General features: G+C 52.2%; 1 protein-coding gene across 9 annotated transcripts in view; it reads right to left on the bottom strand.

Annotated features, from left to right (window-relative positions):
- Positions 1–548: 548 nt before the first annotated feature.
- Positions 549–19,161, bottom strand: part of AMBRA1 (autophagy and beclin 1 regulator 1) — a 204,240-nt gene continuing 185,627 nt past the window's right edge. For all 9 annotated transcript variants that reach the window (XM_033204164.1, XM_033204168.1, XM_033204166.1 and 6 more), the window contains 3 exons: positions 15,314–15,406; positions 13,541–13,734; positions 549–2,103 (listed from right to left, as the gene is read on the bottom strand). In XM_033204164.1, coding sequence (XP_033060055.1) covers positions 1,607–2,103; positions 13,541–13,734; positions 15,314–15,406 — 784 coding nt within the window. In that variant the 3' untranslated portion in view covers positions 549–1,606. The remainder of the gene's footprint in view (positions 2,104–13,540; positions 13,735–15,313; positions 15,407–19,161) is intronic.

Raw genomic sequence — 19,161 nt, 5'->3', positions numbered from 1 at the left:
AGCTGGAAGCTTTCAAGCAGTCAAAACCCACGAATAGAGCAGGCCTTTCGGCCACTGTAGGGAAGACACAGTTAAGGAAGACCTTAACAGCTAGCAACTGGCACCTTGCCTGCAGATAGGACCAAGCCCCACTGCCTGCCTGGCAGGCTGGACACCTGCTGTGCATGATTTCCCAGGATTTGGGGGAATCCAGCTTTCTGGCCAGTTACATCACTTCAGGCCTGTAGTCCTGGGTGGGAAGCTATTAGGAAGAACAGCCTTCTGTCATTCCTTCCTACATACTCACCCGGCCACTGGAAGGTGGCCCCAGTCTGTAGCAGGCCTCAGGGAAGCAGGAAGTTGTGGCGTACAGAGAAGTGGTAACAAGTAGAGGCGGCAACCCTTACCTGACCAGCTCTGGTGAAGGGGTCAGATGGGTCCACCGCACCCCACTAGAAGAGCACCAGAAACGGTGCTGGGGGAACGTGGGCCTGGCCCAGTTCAATGCCCCTCACTTCCCAATCCCCAACCCTCCCCCATCCTCCGTGGAAATAAGAGAGAGGAGCCTGGCGAGGGGCATGTCATCATTTTAATGATGTGATCTTTGGTGTTTCCCTCGTTAGCTGTAGACTATCCCCTCTCCTCCCACCACAATGTTTCTATGATGAGTTACAAACAGAAAGGAAATCACATTTTCATACTAAAAACAAAATGATCAGAGCCTTGATTTCTCCACTAGAAACTACACGTACAGTTAAGAGTCCACATGCAACATCTTAAATCACAGACTGAGACCTCACATTCTGACCTGGAGTCTCCTCCCCTTCCCCAGCCTTGGGCTAGCTTTGGCCTAGGCTCAGGTAATACTGACACCCACAGGCGCTGCTCTGAGGGCCTTGGGGGGAAGAGGAGACTGGTGGACAAGCCCTGGGGGCCGGCCAGCCTACACCCCCCACTCCTGAGTGAGGACCTGCCCACTGTCTCTTGACCCCATCCTGTATCAGGCAAGCAGGCTGCCCCCTTACCCCACAGTAGCCCCCCATTAGTAATGCTGAAGTCCCTGTCCTCAGGAATCTGGGAGCCTGGCCTGACCCCTGTTGGTCTCAGTGGGGTAAGACGAAGAGAGGCTGAAGCTCTGGAAGGCTCAGAGTTGGAGGTGGTTTCTGGGGACCAGGCCATTCCTCCTGTTTCTGGGCTCCTGGTGGCTCTGCCCACCCAACAGGTGGACAGGGCAAAGCTGCCTCGCGCGCCTCTGTCCAGGATGATTGGCCCAGATCTGGAAGACTGTTCACTCTCTGGAGGCTCCCTGTCCAGGGCTGAGTCCCCTGAGCCCATGTTACTAGGAGAAAGTGGGGTGTCTGGCAGAGATACCCACTTGCTCCTCCATTCACATTAAGCCCACAGTGTGGCTCTCCTGGGCTCTATATCCTCGAAGGTTCTAGTTCCCCGAGGCATGCCTTGCCCATTCGACTGTCTCGTGCCCACTGACTGACCTCTCCACCCCGACCCTCTTCCTCCTGTTCCCTGATGCAGCCAGCAGCTCTTCCGCACATCCAGTTCCCAGTCAGCTGTGAGGTCCGGTTTCTGCTTGGCGGTTCGAGGGGAGGCACCAGTGCAGTGTTTGTCTCTACCTGTTCCGTGGTTCTCCCCTAGGGCCTGCAGAGTGCCCCCTGCTGCTGCCACCATCCGGAAGGTGGTTGTTGTTGGTCAAGTCGCAGTGGAGGGTTGGTCCCTCAGCGCTGGGAAGGGAAACAGGAACAGGGACAGGGGAGGAGGAGGAGGGCAGGGGTGGTGGGGTTGGCTCCTGCCCAGGGGTACCAGGCTGGTCCCAGGAAGCTGTCCGGGGGCTTAGGCCTCGTTCTGCCAGTTGCCCGGGCTCTGGGAGCAGTCCCCGAGAGGTGGAGGGCTGGGGTGAGGAGGTGCGGGCGGCACCAGGTTCAGTGCCCGTCTGAGAGCTGCGGTGAATGCGGTGGCTGACGATGATGTTGTTGCCGAAGCCGCCCATGGAAGCCATGGTGGTGCTCTGCTCCCGCTGCACCACGGCCGTCATGCCGCCCTCTGCCATCAGCCTCTGGATCCTGCTGAGCGCATCTTCTCCACTGGCACCATACTCTGAGCCCTCACCTGGCAGGTACAAAGCAGGAGAGAGAGCGAATTGGCTGCTGGTCTGGGCTTCTAAGGCAGGTGGGCAGCCACTGGTAGCAGCTGGGGGATTCTTGGCTAAACGCAGGATAGAGGAAGACTCCCTCCATCACTGAAAACCAATCCGATTCTTGAAAGCTAGACAAAACTCCCAAAATGATCACAATCCATATTTCTGTTTTCCTGGTGGGGAAACTGAGGCCTAGAATGGCCAGTTAAGAGGCAGCACTGGCCCAGAATGCAGCAGGTTGGCCTCAATGAGCTCTCTCAGTACCAGTGGCATCTTAGCGTACAAGGAGGCAGGTTCAGACAGCTGGCTTTGTCTGCCTGCTCCCTGCTGTGGAAACTCAGCAGACCTAGGGCTGGGCTGGGGTGTGCCACCCTTTCTCTGGAAAGAGAGTAAGTACCTTATGGGTGTGGCCGAAAGGGAAACAGTCTGCTCTGCTTCATTACAACGCTGTCTTCCTTCAGCATAGTTCTGTGTTACCTCCTCAAAGCCCCTGAGGAAGCTGATAGTTTTTATTTTTATATTGATTGATTGATTGATGGAGTCACACTCTGTTGCCCAGGCTGGAGTGCCGTGGTGCTATCTCTGCTCACTGCAAGCTCCGCCTCCTGGGTCCATGCCATTCACCTGCCTCACATTCCCAAGTAACTACAGGTGCCCGCCACCATGCCGGGCTAATTTTTACATTTTTAGTAGAGACGGGGTTTCACCATGTTAATCAGGATGGTCTCGATCTCCTGACCTCGTGATCCTCCTGCCTCAGCCTCCCAAAGTGTTGGGATTACAGGTGTGAGCCACCGCGCCTGGCCTATTTTTTTTTTTTTTTTTTTGAGATAGAGTCTTGCTCTGTCGCCCAGGCTGGAGTGCAGTGGCGTGATCTTGGCTCACTGCAACCTCTGCCTCCTGGGTTCAAGCAATTCTTCTGCCTCAGCCTCCCGAGTAGCTGGGATTACAGGCATGCACTGCCATACCTGGCTAAGTTTTGTATTTTTAGTAGACAGCATTTCTCCATGTTGGCCAGGCTGATTTCGAACTCCTGACCTCAGGTGATCCACCTTCCTCAGCCTCCCAAAGTGCTAGGATTACAGGCGTGAGCCACTGTGCCCGGCCATATTTATTTATTTTTTTGAAATGGAGTTTTGTTCTTGTTGCCCAGGCTGGAGTGCAATGATGCGATCTCAGCTCACTGCAACCTCCACCTCCCAGGTTCAAGCCATTCTTCTGCCTCAGCCTCCGAGTAGCTGGGATTACAGGTGCCCGCCACCACGCCCAGCTAATTTTCGTATTTTTTTTTTTTTTTTTTGAGACGGAGTCTCGCTCTGTTGCCTGGGCTGGAGTGCAGTGGCTGGATATCAGCTCACTGCAAGCTCCGCCTCCGGGGTTTATGCCATTCTCCTGCCTCAGCCTCCCGAGTAGCTGGGACTACAGGCGCCCGCTACCTCGCCCGGCTACTTTTTTTGTATTTTTTAGTAGAGACGGGGTTTCACCGTGTTAGCCAGGATGGTCTCGATCTCCTGACCTCGTGATCCGCCCGTCTCGGCCTCCCAAAGTGCTGGGATTACAGGCTTGAGCCACCGCGCCCGGCCTAATTTTCGTATTTTTAGTAGAGACGGGGTTTCGCCATGTTAGCCAAGCCAGTCTCAAACTCCTGACCTCAGGTAATCAGCCCGCCTCAGCCTCCCAAAGGGTTGGGATTACAGGAGTGAGCCACTGCACCCAGCCTTTATTTGTTTTTTGAGATGGGAGTTTTGCTCGTCACTCAGGCTGGAGTGCAGTGGCACAACCTTGGCTCACTGCAACCTCCGCCTCCCAGTTTCAAGCAATTCTCCTGCTTCAGCCTCCTGAGTAGCTGGGATTACAAGCTCACACCACATCTGGCTAATTTTTTGTATTTTTAGTAGAGACAGGATTCCACCATGTTGGCCAGGCTGCTCTCAACCTCCTGACTTCAGGCGATCTGCCCACCTAGGCCTCCCAAAGTGTTGGGATTACAGGCGTGAGCCACCGCGCCTGGTCAGAAGCTGAGAGTTTTAACTGTTCCCTGGAAGGGCTGTTTCCTTCTCTTCTTTCCCTCTACCCCCTAGTCTTCACAAGCTATTCCCCCGTTACTGTTCTTCTGGGGCTCAATGCCTGATGCCGTATTTCCCTGGAGAGAGTGAACTGACCAGCACAGGCCCCAGGCTTCAAAATGCAGGTCTGGGGAGGGAAAGCAGCATCTGTCTACCACCCCCTCTCCAGAAAGGCCCGAGCATTCACTTGTGTGGGAACAGAAAAGACTTCGACTCAAATCTCAGCTCTGTCATTTGCTTGCTGGGTGACCTTGAAAAAATCCCTACCGTCTACCTTGCACAGTGCTAGAGAGAGAAAAGGAGCGAACACACAGCCCAGGTACTTGGTCAACAGTGCCTGTTGTAATTAACTTGGGGTCTGCAGCAGTGGAGCTCTGTCCCTGTGGGACCTCCCTTCCAGCCTTCTGCTCAGCTCTTGGTAGGGTGAGAACCAGGCTAAGACCGTGGCCAACTATGATCAAGGCTCCCAGGCTGCAAGGGATGACTCCACTGAACTACTGATTTGTCTCCATCAGCTACTGTTTTGGATTTTGCAGTTTTGGGGGTTTTGATGGTGAGTTTTCTTTCCTTTTGGGGTACTTGCCACCAGCTATTTTTATGAGACTTTCTTTGCTCCCCTAACCCCATCCATTCCCTTCTCTCTGCCTGCCTCATTAGAGTTGGATTTCCAGGCCAGCTGGTTTCACAGCTTGGTGGCATCTAAGGCCCAAAGAGATCGCTCACCCTTCTTGCTAGTACTTGGCAGCCTCATGCTTCTAGTTCTTTCTACAGGGTTTTTTTTTTTTTTTGAGACCAGGTCTCGCTATGTCACCTAAACTGGAGTGCAACGGTACAAACACCGCTCACTGCAGCTTAAGCCTGTCGGGTGCAAGCGGTCCACCCACCTCAGCCTCCCGAGTAGCTAGGAGTACAGGCAAGCACCACCACACCTGGCTAATTTGTTGTACTTTTTATAGAGCCAGGGTTTTCCACGTTGCCCAGGCTGGTCTTGAACTCCTGGGCTCAAGCAATCCTCCTGCCTTGGCCTCCCAAAGTACTGGGATTACATGGGTGAGACACTGCGCCCGGCCCCAGTCTTAGATGATCTTCCTCAGCATTATGTTCTCTGTTGCTTTTCTGGAGATCCCCTGATAAAGCACTGCCCTCCATCCCTCAAGGTGGCTGCCCTTCGCCACTTCCTCCTGGGACGCCTGGCTCTAGCTCCCAGGGCAGAAGGAGAGAAAACCTAAAGGGCTCTCAGAGTTCTGGGTCAACCCTATCTTCAGGGTTTAAAGCCTTCTAACAGTGGGGCAGAGGGTAAAGAGAAAAAGGTCAACCTACGGCCTTGGTGCTCACAGAGATTCTACCCTGGGAGTCAAGGGCTGCCTGGGGAGGCGGGGCCCTCCCCGTGCCCATTGTAGCCCCATTGCTTTCTAAGAACTCTGTGCACTGAAGCCCTCACAGCATGATCTGGGGCGTGCCGTGGCTGGCCTGAGGCCTGCTGGCACTGGAGTGCACTGTGCCGGGCGCTGTGCCTGGTGAACTCTCAGCTCTTTTCTTTTCTTTTTGAGACAGAGTCTCGCTCTGTCGCCCAGACTGGAATGCAGTGGCACGATCTCAGCTCACTGCAACCTCCACTTCCCGGGTTCAAGCAATTCTCCTGCCTCCTGAGTAGCTGGGACTACAGGCATGTGCCACCATACCCCGCTAATTTTTGTATTTTTAGTAGAGACAGTGTTTCACCATGCCAGCCAGGCTGGTATCAAACTCCTGACCTTGTGATCCGCCCACCTGGACCCCAAAGTGCTGGGATTACAGGCATGAGCCACCACATCCAGCTCAGCTCTTTTCAAGTAGATTACCAGAGGCAAAACAGGCTCCCTTGGGGCCCTATGGGTGCTGCTGCAGCCAAGCCCCCAGAGATCCCCGGATGGGCTTTCCCAGGCTCTGGGGGAGGCCCTGCTGCTGGCACTCAAGTCTGAGCCCACTGCTTGCTTGCCTGTGGCTCCAGGCCTGGCCACCCCTCTCTATGGCTGTGACTGTGTCCTAACTGGGCTTCTTGCTACCAGTCTCCTCCCTTTCCATCCAGTCTCCACACTGTTGCCATTACCATCCTAATTCAGCTCTGATGAATTGAGCTCTTGTTAAGTCTGTACCCTGTTTAAAATCCGAAGCTGCAAAAGCCCTCACAGTAGTCAAAACTCTTTAGCTTGACATCTGAGGGCTCTCTGGCCAGGCCCTTATCACGCTGCAGACCTTCCTGCCCTGACCCCACATTCCTGCAGGTACCCGGCAGCCCTGCTCCCTGGCTGCACAGATGGGCATACACTGTGCACACTGTGCCATGCTCTTGTCCTGTCTCCTCTGCCACCCAGTTCTCTCTGGTCCCCCAGCTGGAAGGGGCTGCTCCTTCTCTGGGGCCTCACAGTGCTTCACACCTCCCCGTGGCTGTGGCATCTTTCTTCTGGCCTATAAGTTCCTGAAGGTCTTGGACTCAAGTTGTATTCACTTTTGAGTCAAGTCTAACACGTGAGTTTACACAGGGCGTGTATTTGTCAAATACGTGTATGGATGAATAAAAGGGCTCCCAGGCTCCTCACAGGGGCTCCAGACTTAAGGATGCTTGGAAAACTGGTCTTGTAACCGCCTCATTGCAGGAGAAGCATTTATTTTATTTTGTTTTTCTGAGACTGAGCCTCGCTCTGTTGCCCAGGCTGGAGTGCGGTGGCGAGATCTCGGCTCACTACAACCTCCACCTCCCAGGTTCAAGCAATTCTCCTGCCTCAGCCTCCTGAGTAGCTGGGATTACAGGCACGCACCACCACGCCTAGCTAATTTTTTTTGTATTTTTAGTAGAGATGGGGTTTCACCATATTGGCCAGGCTGGTCTCAAACTCCTGACCTTGTGATCCGCCTGCCTCAGCCTCCCAAAGTGCTGGGATTACAGATATGAGCCACTGGAGAAGCATTTATATGTCTAGTTCTCTCTGGACTTGCTCTCTGAGGGAAGAGACACAACGGATTCATCTCAATGTAATTCCCTCCACAGTGCCCTTGAATTCATGATGCCTAACACAATACCAGACACAAAGTAAGTACTCAAAAAAGAATGAATGGAAGATTTAAAAATGTACAAACAAATGGCTCCCCCCAAGGGCTGGATGTGGACAACTTCAGCCTACAGAACTATGAGCTATGCTTCTCTCCTGGGAACTCTAAGCCAAGGCTAAGAGCAACAGAGGGCAGCTGGTACATTCTTCAAGAGAAAAAACACCAGGGCTAGAGGGAAATGGCAGTCACAGTCAAGGATCCAGGGATCCAGGGATCCAGGCACCGTGGCAGACAGGGGGTTAATTCTGCGGTCTTCTCTGTAGCAAAAGCATCTGTTTTTGTCTTTGAAAATAGGAAATTGATTTAGAGTTCACATGAGGTCTCTTCCTTGGCAAGTCCTAAGGTGCACTCTAGAATTCTGCAGAGGCCAGGGTAGAATCAACAAGTTCCCACCATGCCCTGCAACCATATTTAATTCTAGAGGTTTCATTGCCAGAAGAGAAGAGCTAACTGAGGCTCAGAGAGTCATAAGAGGAGCTGCCCTTCCTGACCTCTGGGAGTACTGGTCTTCCAGCCCCTCCCTCTTCACATTTGCTTTTCCCTGGCCCAGGGCCCAGGCTACTGCTGCTGGTCTACCTACCATCTTCACCAGACAAAACAGAGGCTCAGATGACCTTTGCTACGGGTCAGAGGCACAGCCATGGTGCTCTCCAAATAGTGGGGCACAGCCATGCTTGGAGGCAGGGCCCTGCCTCAGCTCAGCTCAACTCATTCATTCCATGCTTGCCCTGAATGCCCACTGCAAGCTAGGGAGGCACTATATCAGTGCTGGAAGCCAATGGGGAGCCCAGGAAATGCTTCCCTCCCTTTTCGAGCTACCCTCTTGGCCAGCAGGGTAGGAAAGCTTGCTGTAGGGTCAAATTCTGGGAGAAATCAAACTCTTATTAAAGTTGAACACGCAAAAAAGCTGACGCGTGCAAATACCCCCGTGGAGGGCTCCTCCTGGAAGGCCTGGAAAGAGCAGAATGGATTTCAATGAAATTTTTGTAGAATAAGAAAATTAGAAGTAGCCTAGGAGCCCTTTGGTGCTGACAGAAAAAGGCCAAGGGGAGCGGGTAGGGGCAGGCCACAGAACAGCAATTACTACAAGCAGAGCAGGCTTCCCACATTAATAAATCTGGGTGGCTGAGTGTGGCGGCACACATCTATAATCCCAGCACTTTGGGAGGCCGAGGCAGGAGGATCGCTGGAGCCCAGGAGTTCGAGACCAGCCTGGGCAACATGGTGAAACCCTGTCTCTAAAACAAACAAAACAAAATTAGCCAGGTGTGGTGGCATGTGCCAGGAGGCTGAGGTGGGGAGGATCCCTTGAGCCCAGGAGGTCGAGGCTGCAGCGAGCCGTGTTTGTGTCACTGTACTCCAGCCTGGATGGAAGAGCGAGATCTTGTCTCAAAAAATAAAAAAAAAAAAAACAAAATAAATCTCGGTGCCTGTATACGTGTGAGTGCAGGTGGGATCTCCCTTCTAGCCCAGCCCAGAACAGCTGAACTCCCTGACCAGAGGGTTTGGTTATCCATGTTCTTGCAGCTCTGGTTTTGTCAATACAAAACCTGCCAGCTGCCTCTGCATGGTGAAATCTGGGCCCAAAGAGAGCCCTGATCCCTGGGCTCCCCTGAAGAGTCTGACAGCAGAATAGTGGTATGATTGCCTCAGAGCAAGGTTCCTTGCCCTAGGAAGGACAAGGCTGGACACTGACACCCATCCATCAAGTGTTCATACCTTCTGACCCACACCTCCCCTGCCCTGACTGGTTTCTGAAAGGGGTATGGTGTGTGGAACAGCTGAGGGTGCAGAGTCTAGGCAGAGCATGCAGGGATGCAGGCAGGCAGAAGCAGCCAGCTGCCCGGTCTCACTCTGCCTGCTGCTCCCGCTGACCAGAGCCTCAGCTTAGCTGGGGCCATCCTCTACCACCCACTCTACTTTACAGAAGGAGGGGATAGTGGGGCAGGATACAGGTCCTGCCTCCTAAAACCAGGGAAAAGAGCTCCTTCCCTCTGCCACACCCTCTCCCCATCCCCCAAAAAGAATGAAAGGAACTTATAATTGACTAAAAGCCAGAAATGGGCTGCATGCTAACCAAGAAAACAGCAGAGAATTCTCTGGGAGGTGAAACACTAGCAGACATACTTCTGAAGGTGGCAGCTCCTGCTCCCAGAGCCCCAGCATGTCATCTATCAGCCCCAGTATCCTGCCCTCCCCACTCATCCAGCCTCAGTTCTCCACATGCACCAGACATGCCATGAACACAAATTAGTGGTCCTTTATGCAGTAACATGTCTTTGAACTTGGTGCCATTGCATGTGCTGAGACATATCTCCAGGAATGTTTCCCCACCACCCAACTTCACCTGACTCCTAGTCATCCTTGAAGACTAGGCTCAGGGCCACCTCCTGAGCCTAGAGTCTCCCCTAAGCCCCACAAGCTGGGCATAGCCCCTCCTCCTCTGTGCTCCGGAGGTCCTCATCACATTAAAACAATTATCAGTTTAGGCGTCCATCTCCCTCTCTAGACTGTGAGCTCCCCATGGAAGGACAGAGAGGCCTATTTGTCTTCACAGCCCAAGTGCCTGATATATGGTAAAAGCTCAGTGAAATCAAATCAGAAGGGGCTGCCTAGCTGGGTGCAGTGCTTCATGCCTGTAATTCCAGCACTTTGGGAAGCCAAGAAGGGAGGCTTGCTTGAAGCTAGGAGTTCAAGACCAGCCAGGGCGACATGGTGAGACCCTGTCTCTAAAAAAAATAATGATAAAAAAAAAAATAGGCCGGGCGCGGTGGCTTAAGCCTGTAATCCCAGCACTTTGGGAGGCCGAGGCGGGTGGATCACGAGGTCAGGAGATCGAGACCATCCTGGCTAACACAGTGAAACCCCGTCTCTACTAAAAATACAAAAAAAAACTAGCCGGGCCTGGCGGCGGCGCCTGTAGTCCCAGCTACTCGGAGGCTGAGGTGGGAGAATGGCGGGAACCCGGGAGGCGGAGCTTGCAGTGAGCGATCGGGAACCCGGGCCACTACACTCCAACCTGGGCCACAGCGCGAGACTCCGTCTCAAAAAAAAAAAAAAAAAAAAAATAGCCGGGCATGGTGGCACACACCTGTAGTCCCAGCTAGTCAGTAGGCTGAGGCAGGAAGATCGCTTGAGCCTAGGAGTTCAGGACTGCAGTGAGCCAAAATGGCGCCACTGTACTCCAGCCTGAGCAACAGAGTGAGACTCTATTTATTTATTCATATTTGAGAGAGGGTCTTGCTCTGTCTCCAGGCTGGAGTGCAGTGGCACATACACAGCTCACTGCAGTCGCCACCTTCCGGGCTCAAGCAACCTTTCTGCCTCAAGCCTCCAGAGTAGCTGGGACTACAGATGCGTGCCACCATGCTCGGCTAATTTTTTGTATATTTAGTAGAGACAGGGTTTTGCTGTGTTGCCCAGGCTGGTCTTGAACTCCAGGACTCAAGGGATCCTCCTGCCTTGGCCTCTTAAAGTGCTGGGACTACAGGTGTGAGCTACTGTGCCCAACTGAGGTTCTGTCTTTATTTATTTTTATTATTATTTTTGAGACAGAGTTTTGCTTTGTTGCCCAGGCTAGAGTGCAGTGGTGTGATCTTGGCTCACTGCAACCTCTGCCTCCCAGGTTCAAGTGACTCTCCTGCCTCAGCCACCTCAGTAGCTGGGATTACAGGTGCCCACCACCATGCCTGGCTAATTTTTGTATTTTTAGTAGAGACAGGGTTTCACCATGTTGGCCAGCTGGTCTTGAATTCCTGATCTCAAGTGATCTGCCCACCTCAGCCTCCCAAAGTGCTAGGATTACAGGTGTGAGCCACCACACCCTGCTGAGACTGTTTTAAATTAAAAAAAAAAAAAAAAAAAAGGCCTGGGTGTGGTGGCTCACACCTGTAACTCCAGCACTTTGGGAGGCCAAGGTGGGAGGACTCTTGATCCCAGGAGTTAAAGGGCATGGGCAACATAGTGAGACCCCATCCCAAAAACAAAACAAAACAAACAACACTCTCTTCCAGTGACTGCTATGTATGTATACATATATACATACTACAAACATACATAAGGGGCTGGCCGGGCGCGGTGGCTCACGCCTGTAACCCCAGCACTTTGGGAGGCTGAGGTGGGCGTATTACTTGAGGTCAGGAGTTCAAGACCAGCCTGGCCAACATGGCGAAACCCTGTTTCCACTAAAAAATACAAAAATTAGTTGGGAGTGGTGGTGGGCGCCTGTAATCCCAGCTACTCGGGAGGCTGAGGCAGAGAAAAGCACTTGAACCTGGGAGGCAGAGATTGCACCACTGCACTCTCAAAAAATAAGAAAAGAGGCCAGGCATGGTGGCTCAGGCCTTTAATCCCAGCACTCTGGGAGGCCTAGGCGGGTACATCACAAGGTCAGGAGTTCGAGACCAGCCCGGACAACGTGGTGAAACCCTGTCTCTACTAAAAATACAGAAATTAGCCGGGCATGGTGGCACATGCCTGTAATCCCAGCTACTTGGGAGGCTGAGGCAGGAGAATCACTTGAACTCGGGAAGCAGAGGTTGCAGTGAGCCGAGATCACACCATTGCATTCTAGCTTAGGTGACAGAGTTCGACTCTGTCTCAAGAAAAATATAAATAAATAAAAATAAAAAGGGGCTGCCTTCTTTTGGCCCCTCTCTCCAAACTCCTTCCGCTGTCAGGGTTTACTGGGAGCTCTGAGAGGTCTGCCTCCTACTGAGAGAGAGGGCTGGCCTGCTGGCTCCACTGGAGAAGCCTATGCTGGTTCCCTTTTGCCTGGCCCTCAGGCTTCCTGGAATAGGCCTAATGGACTCCGGAGCAGCTCAGAGTCCATAGAAACCTGCAAAAAAAGGGCCTGAAGATGGCAGAAGGAGCCTTCCACCACCTCCTCCTAGAGGCTCACAGCCAAGGTTGGCTGCTTCAGCCAGCACCACCTAAAGGTCATGGCCCCAGTGAGGGGCTTCCACCTAGCACACATGCAGGAGGTGGGCTGTGCTACAGACCAAAGAGGGACTTCACTTTGAAAATTCTCAGTTCAGCCGGGCGCGGTGGCTCAAACCTGTAATCCCAGCACTTTGGGAGGCCGAGACGGGCGGATCACGAGGTCAGGAGATCAAGACCATCCTGGCTAACACGGTGAAACCCCGTCTCCACTAAAAAATACAAAAGACTAGCTGGGCGAGGTGGCGGGCGCCTGTAGTCCCAGCTACTCGGGAGGCTGAGGCAGGAGAACGGCGTAAACCCGGGAGGCGGAGCTTGCAGTGAGCTGAGATCCGGCCACTGCACTCCAGCCTGGGCGACAGAGCCAGACTCCGTCTCAAAAAAAAAAAAAAGAAAATTCTCAGTTCATGGCATCAAGAGCGACCATGCAAGACCCTGGTTCATGGCATTGAGAGTGACCATGCAAGACCCTGAGGGGCACTGCGGTATAGAAAGCCGTTCCCTGGGGTGACAGGTATGTTTATTATTCTTTGCCTGACATGCACCATGGCTTTTTCTCCCATGGTCTCTTCTGGGCAAATGGCTCAACACAGACTTAGAAAATGTGTCTGTTTGGAGGCTGCTTTGTTTGGAGCTACGACCAGCAAGGGGGCTGGGGGTAGGTGGTGAGGATAGCAACTGAGTGAGAACAGCCTGTTTAACACAGCTGCTGACGGACTCCTAAGTGGCTCGAGCTCTGCTGCTGGGAAGTGCTAATTGGTTTTTAAAAGTGTGAGGCTGGCACAGAGAGTCAGGGCTGAGTGTGGCAGAGCCACACCTGAAATAGGTGAGAGGAAGGGGCTGATGTTATGCCAGGCTGCAGCCAAAATGGCAATGAGCCCCAGGTGTGACAGGAGTGCAAGAGGTCCTCCCATGGGGCAGTCCCAAATCTGCCACACTGGTAGGGGGACGACAAGCTAGGCTGTGGTTTGGCCCCAGAAGCTAAAGCCTGGGGCGCACTTCTCTGGAATGGCAGCTTGCAGGAGCGAGTCTCCCTTTAACCCTTTCAATCCAGGCTTTCTGTGTTCTCTCTGGGAAAAAGAGCCTGGGTCCTCACATTTTAGAGGAGAGGGAGGTCAGCGTACTTGGTGGGAGCTGAGGCGAGCTGCAAGAGTGAACCAGCTCAGGGAAACCATGTCACTGTTGAGAAGGCTCTTAATGCCACCAGGTGGGCATCACCCAGACATGGGAGGGGGTATGCATCCTGAGTGGGAAGTGGCACTCACACGGTCTTAGGGTCCCTCTCCCACCCACTCCAGCACCACATGGCTCCTACCTTCACCAGGACCTGAGGCGGCTGTCCCTGGCTCCGGCACCTCCCTCTCAGTCTGTGTTTCGGCATTCTGCAGCTGAAGGGCCAGAGTCTGGGTGCCCTGAGATGTCACTGAGGTGGTTGGGTTCCGGGGCTGCAGCCCAATGGCATTCATCAGCCCCATGTCTCTGTCTGTCCTCCATGTGGCTCTGCTGGTTCTAGGGAGAGAAAAACAGACTGAAGTCAGGTGGGGCTTGGGACAGTGCCCCACACAGCACTCTGCTGGCTCTGTGCCAATCCTCAGGGCAGTGTGGGCCAGGTCCTGCTGGCTAAGAGAAGCCCTGTGCTCCTGCAACTGCCTCTTGATGGTGGTTAACTTGTCTGTGTCCATTCTCTCCCAAGGTCAGTCTATACCCTGGGACAATGAAAGGCCACAGAAACATCCAATCTTGCAACCCTGGCTCAGTCATGCCCTTCAACAACAGGCCCCTGTCGGGGAGTGGGGAGGAGCTGTAGAGATGGCTGATATGAAAAGACACTAATGAAATTCAGGAGGCCAGCAGCTGAGATCACGGGATAAAGAGTGAGCACTGGAAGAAGGTCCTTTCTCTCTTTAGCTTTACCTTCCTTCCAACTGTATGCTCATAAGATTCCACTTTGAATTCTTGAATTTCCAAGAGAACTGAGAGCTCCACTTTGGAGGGAAAGAACTGTAACTCTTTTTTTTTTTTTTGGTGAGACAGTCTCACCCTGTCACCCAGGTTGGAGTGCAGTGGCACAATCTCAGCTCACTGCAACCTCCGCCTCCTGGGTTCAGGCGACTCTCCTGCCTCAGCCTCCCAAGTAGCTAGGATTATAGGCACACAAAACCATGCTCGGCTAATTTTTTGTATTTTTAGTAGAGAGGGATTTCACCATGTTGGCCAGGATGGTCTCGATCTCCTGACCTCGTGATCTGCCCGCCTCACCTCCCAAAGTGCTGGGATTGATCACAGGCGTGAGCCACCACGCCCATCCAAGACTGGAACTCCTGGACAGGCTGCTCTGGGATCCTCCTTCCAGGGCCTTCTGAAAACAGACCCTTGCAGGTAGGGAGCACAGGCTGTCCTACAAGGAAGGTTCTGGCCAATGCTAGCATCCCCCTTCCTTGGACATGTCCCAGGCACTGCCTTGGAACAGCTGGAGCTGGCAGCAGAGGCAGCCCAGGGCTTTTGAGACTATCACCAGACACTCATATTTCTAGTTGCTTCTGGGACTATTCCTCCAGCTATGCTCAGCAATTCCTAGGGGAAGTAGCAATTGCTTTGGGTTTATCAACAACTCAGCACTTTGTTCCAGTCTTCATTAGTGAATTAAGTGATGAAAGGATCAGTACCAGATTTCTAATGGGTGCCTCAAGAGGATTTGTCCCTGGGCTACAGCCCTGGGCAGCTTGGTCCCTGAGGTCCTAGTCATCTGGAAGAGCCTGGGCCATGGAGCAGACTTCATGGGGCGGCATCCTTCTTCAGGCCCTATCTTCTCTCCTCACCCAAGTGTGCCCAGGCACCATGGCCAGGATGGGAGAGGGTGAGGGGGTGGTTCTACAGCAAGACTCTGAGAGCAGAGCTTTTGTTCTCTTTCTTAGCCATACAACACTTTTCTTAAATGAAACTGTACACAAAAGATCAAGGAGGCGCTGCTCTGGTTGAGGAGGGACCCAGAGCCCTAGAGGACGCTGAAGGCACTGCTTAAGAGCTCATCAAAAGCAGGAGGGACGGGCCTCCAGCCAGCTGCTCCCTGCCTACTTCCCAAACATACCCAGGCCGCTCGCTGCTCCTGCTGTTGGAATGGACAGTGAAGACCGTCTCGTTCAGCTGGTCCCAGTAGTACTCAACACCAGAGTTTAAGGCCCTAAAAATCAGTTGGGAAGGGTGTAGAAGAAGGTGAAAGGCATTAGAGAGGGAAGGATAAGAGCTCCTAAAACTCCTGGCTTTGTGGACTGTGGCTGCCCATCCTTTCTCTCTCCTGGGGCTGAGCTGAGACCAAGACCAGAGCTGTGGCTTCATCAGGATGCTCAGTGCTGGGGCAATTCAGACAAATCTCTAATAGCCTAAACGGCTGGAATGGTGGGTTTAGCTTCTCCTTTCCCCCTGACTAGCCTAACTGGCTCCTCCTTGGAGCTAAGAGACAGCTAAAAAATAGCAACAACAGATGCAGGCAGTGGGTCCTGAGTATTCTTCAGACACAGAGAAAGGAACTAAGATGGCAAATGTGAGGCCCACTGGAGAGATATAGTGCCATGGACAGCTCTGCCCAATGGGCATGCCTAGTCTTTAAAAGAGAGACCTTGGCTGGGTGCCGGTGGCTCACGCCTGTAATCCCAGCACTTTGGGAGGCCGAGGCGGGCAGATCACGAGGTCAAGAGATCAAGACCATCCTGGCCAACTCCGTGAAACCCCATCTCTACTAAAAATATAAAAATTAGCTGGGTATGGTGGCACACGCCTATAGTATCAGCTACTCGGGAGGCTGAGGGAGGAGAATTGCTTGAACCGGGAGACAGAGGTTGCAGTGAGCTGAGATTGCACCACTGTACTCCAGCCTGGGTGACAATGTGAGACTCTGTCTCAAAAAAAAAAAAAAGAAAAGAAAAAGAAAAGCAGAGGCCTCAGGAACAAAGACAGTGCAGGCTCTTGCCCCTGGGGTAGCCTGAGCTATTTAACCTAGGGGCCTAGATCACCCTCCTTTAACAACAGAACTTACCTCCATAAAGAGCAAACATCCCCAAGTGAGTGGATTATAGGATGCTGTGAGGTGCTTCCTTCCTAAACATGGGTGTTGGCTAGGACAGAGACCCGGTAGGGCCTGGATGATGAGGGACTGTATTCCAGGAGGTCCCAGGAGGCTGTACTGCCTCAGGTAAAAGGCAACAAAACCAGACACTGAGCCTCCAAATCTGCCTTTTTTTCTGAGATGGAGTCTCACTCTGATGCCCAGGCTAGAGTGCAGTGGCATGATCTCAGTTCACTGCAACCTCTGCCTCCTGGATTCAAGCGATTCTCCTGCCTCAGCCTCCCGAGCAGCTGAGATTACAGGTGTGTGCTACTATGGCCAGCTAATTTTTATATTTTTAGTAGAGACAGGGTTTCACCATGTTGGCCAGGCTGGTGTCAAACTCCTGACCTCAAGTGATCTGCCCACCTTGGCCTCCCAAAGTGCTAGGATTACAGGCATGAGCAACTGTGCCCAGCCCAAATCGGTCTTTTTAAAATTTTAAAAATTTAAAATAAATTTTTTCAGATGGGGTCTCACTATGTTGCCCAGGCTTATCTTGAACTCCTGGGCTCAAATGATCTTCCCACCTTGGCCTCCCAAAGTGCTGGGATTACAGGCGTGAGCCACCACGCCCAGCCCAAATCTGTCTTTAGTGGGTAACTATGATTAGGCTTTACCTGCGAGAATACTACTTGCTTCTTTGAAGGGAAAGAGCCACAGCCAAACAAAAGTACTCTTCCTTTCACTGCCCTGTAGTCAATCTCTCCCAGGCTCCAGGGGCCTGTCAGGCTGTGGAGTTGCTGTCATTCCAAAGGCCACCTCTTTAAAAAGCAGTACAGTTGTCCTTTGGTATCTTTGGGGAATTGGTTCCAAGACCCCCTGTGGACACCAAAATCTATGCACGCTCAAGTCCCTACTACACAACCTATCCATATCCTTTTGTATACTTAAAATCATCTCTAGATTACTTGCACTAATACTATGTAAATTATGCAGATAGTTATTATACTGTATTGTCTATTTGTATTCCTTTCGTTTTTGAGACAGGGTCTCACTCTGTTGCCCAGTCTGAAGTGCAGTGGTGTGATCATGGCTCACTATAGCCCTAACTTCCCTGGGCTCAGGTGATTCTCCTACCTCAGCCTCCTGAGTAGCTGGTATTACAGGCGTGCCTCACCACGACTGGCTAATTTTTTTTTTGTTTTTTGTTTTGTAGAGACAGCGTTTCACCATGTTGCCCAGGCTGGTCTCAAATTTCTGGGCTAAAAAATCTGCCTACCTTAGCCTCCCAAAGTACTGGGATTATAGGTGTGAGCCACCGTTCCCAGCCTAATTGTACTGTTAATTTTCACTGTTTTATTTTTTCCAAAAATATTTTTGATTTATGGTTTGTTGAATCTATGAATGTGGAACCTGCAGATACCAAGGGCCAACTGTTTATCCTTCCTCTTCTACACAGCCATTTTTGTGGGGTTTGGGGATTATCTGAGAACCAGATGGGCATTAGAGTGCAAAGGTGAGAAAAGGCTACCTTACATTATGGAAGAGGTAAATGGTCAGAAGTAACAGAAGAGGCCTCCAAAAACAAACTCATCACTGTTTTTGGTGAGCAAATCCTGTCTGTATTAGATACTATGTGAAGCTGGCTGCCAGGAAGACTGATTTACAAACTTGTCAAGATGTACTGACAGGTTGCAATACCACATGGGTCCCCACCAAATCCCTCTTCTGGAATTCTTGCTAGCCAGGGCTGGTTAGTGACAACAAACTGTTCACATCAGACCTACAACAAACCACGTACTTCCTGACCCGGAACGTTCCTTCCTATCTCAGAAAAGAGGCCACAAGAAGGCCTGCTGTCTGAGCTGAGACTGTCAGCATAATGCTGGTGGCCAAAAGGTCCCCTCGAATGCTTTCCATCCAGGCAGCAGCACAGAGCATCCTCGGCTCAGGGCTGTGACCTTGGCTATTGATTGAAGAGGTCCACTGCCAACAGAACAGGGGCCATACTTCCTGTCTCAGATGTGTTGCTCCACTATGCCTCCCCATCCCAGTCCTTTCTGCTCCCCACACACAGGTCTAATTCTAAGCCAGGATTTGCTTTACTTTCTGTGGTCAGAGAGCTGGACTACAATGAGCTCATGGATTTGGTTTCAATTCTAGGCACTGTACCAAGGATAGAGTTGGAGACGCCCTCTCTGGCTACTGAAACTCTTAGCTTGTTTTTTTTTTTCTGAGATGGAGTTTCACTCTTGTTGCCCAGGCTGGAGTGCAATGGTGTGATCTCAGCTCACCACAACCTCTGCCTCCCGGGTTCGAGCGATTCTCCTGCCTCAGCCTCCTGAGTAGCTGGGATTACAGGTATCCGCCACCATGCCTGGCTAATTTTTGTATTTTTAGTAGAGATGGGGTTTCACCATGTTGGCCAGGCTGGTGTCAAACTCCTGACCTCAGGTGATCCGCCCACCTCGGCCTCCCAAAATGCCGGGATTACAGGCGTGAGCCACCGTGCCCAGCCTGAAACTCTTAGCTTTCAATACCCACTGTCACTGACTGTCTGTGAGCTAAAGAATGATCCCAACATGTCCTGTTGTCTTCTTGGGTCTCAGTGAGGGTAAATGAGTCACTGTTTGCTCTGGGTTCTTCCTGGGAGCTAGACAAACACACGAAGGGAGGAGGAAGGCTGGGAAGTCCAATCAGGGCCAGCCTTTCCAGCGCGCTTCCACCTCACACCTGGCTTCCTCCACAGCATCTGGAAGCTGTGCTTCTGGGCCTGGCTCAACCACTTCCTCATGCTGAGACCTTCCAGGGCTCCCTGAACAGACCTGAGCTCTCACAGTGGTCACGATGCTCTCTCCACAGAACTTCTGGCTGTGAACTTCCCAACTTCT

The sequence above is a fragment of the Trachypithecus francoisi genome, unplaced genomic scaffold (assembly GCF_009764315.1).
Source record: "Trachypithecus francoisi isolate TF-2019V2 unplaced genomic scaffold, Tfra_2.0 Lachesis_group8, whole genome shotgun sequence".
NCBI lineage: Eukaryota > Metazoa > Chordata > Mammalia > Primates > Cercopithecidae > Trachypithecus > Trachypithecus francoisi.
The sequence above is the reverse complement of the archived record's forward strand: the minus strand, read 5'-3'. Positions and strand labels throughout refer to the sequence as shown.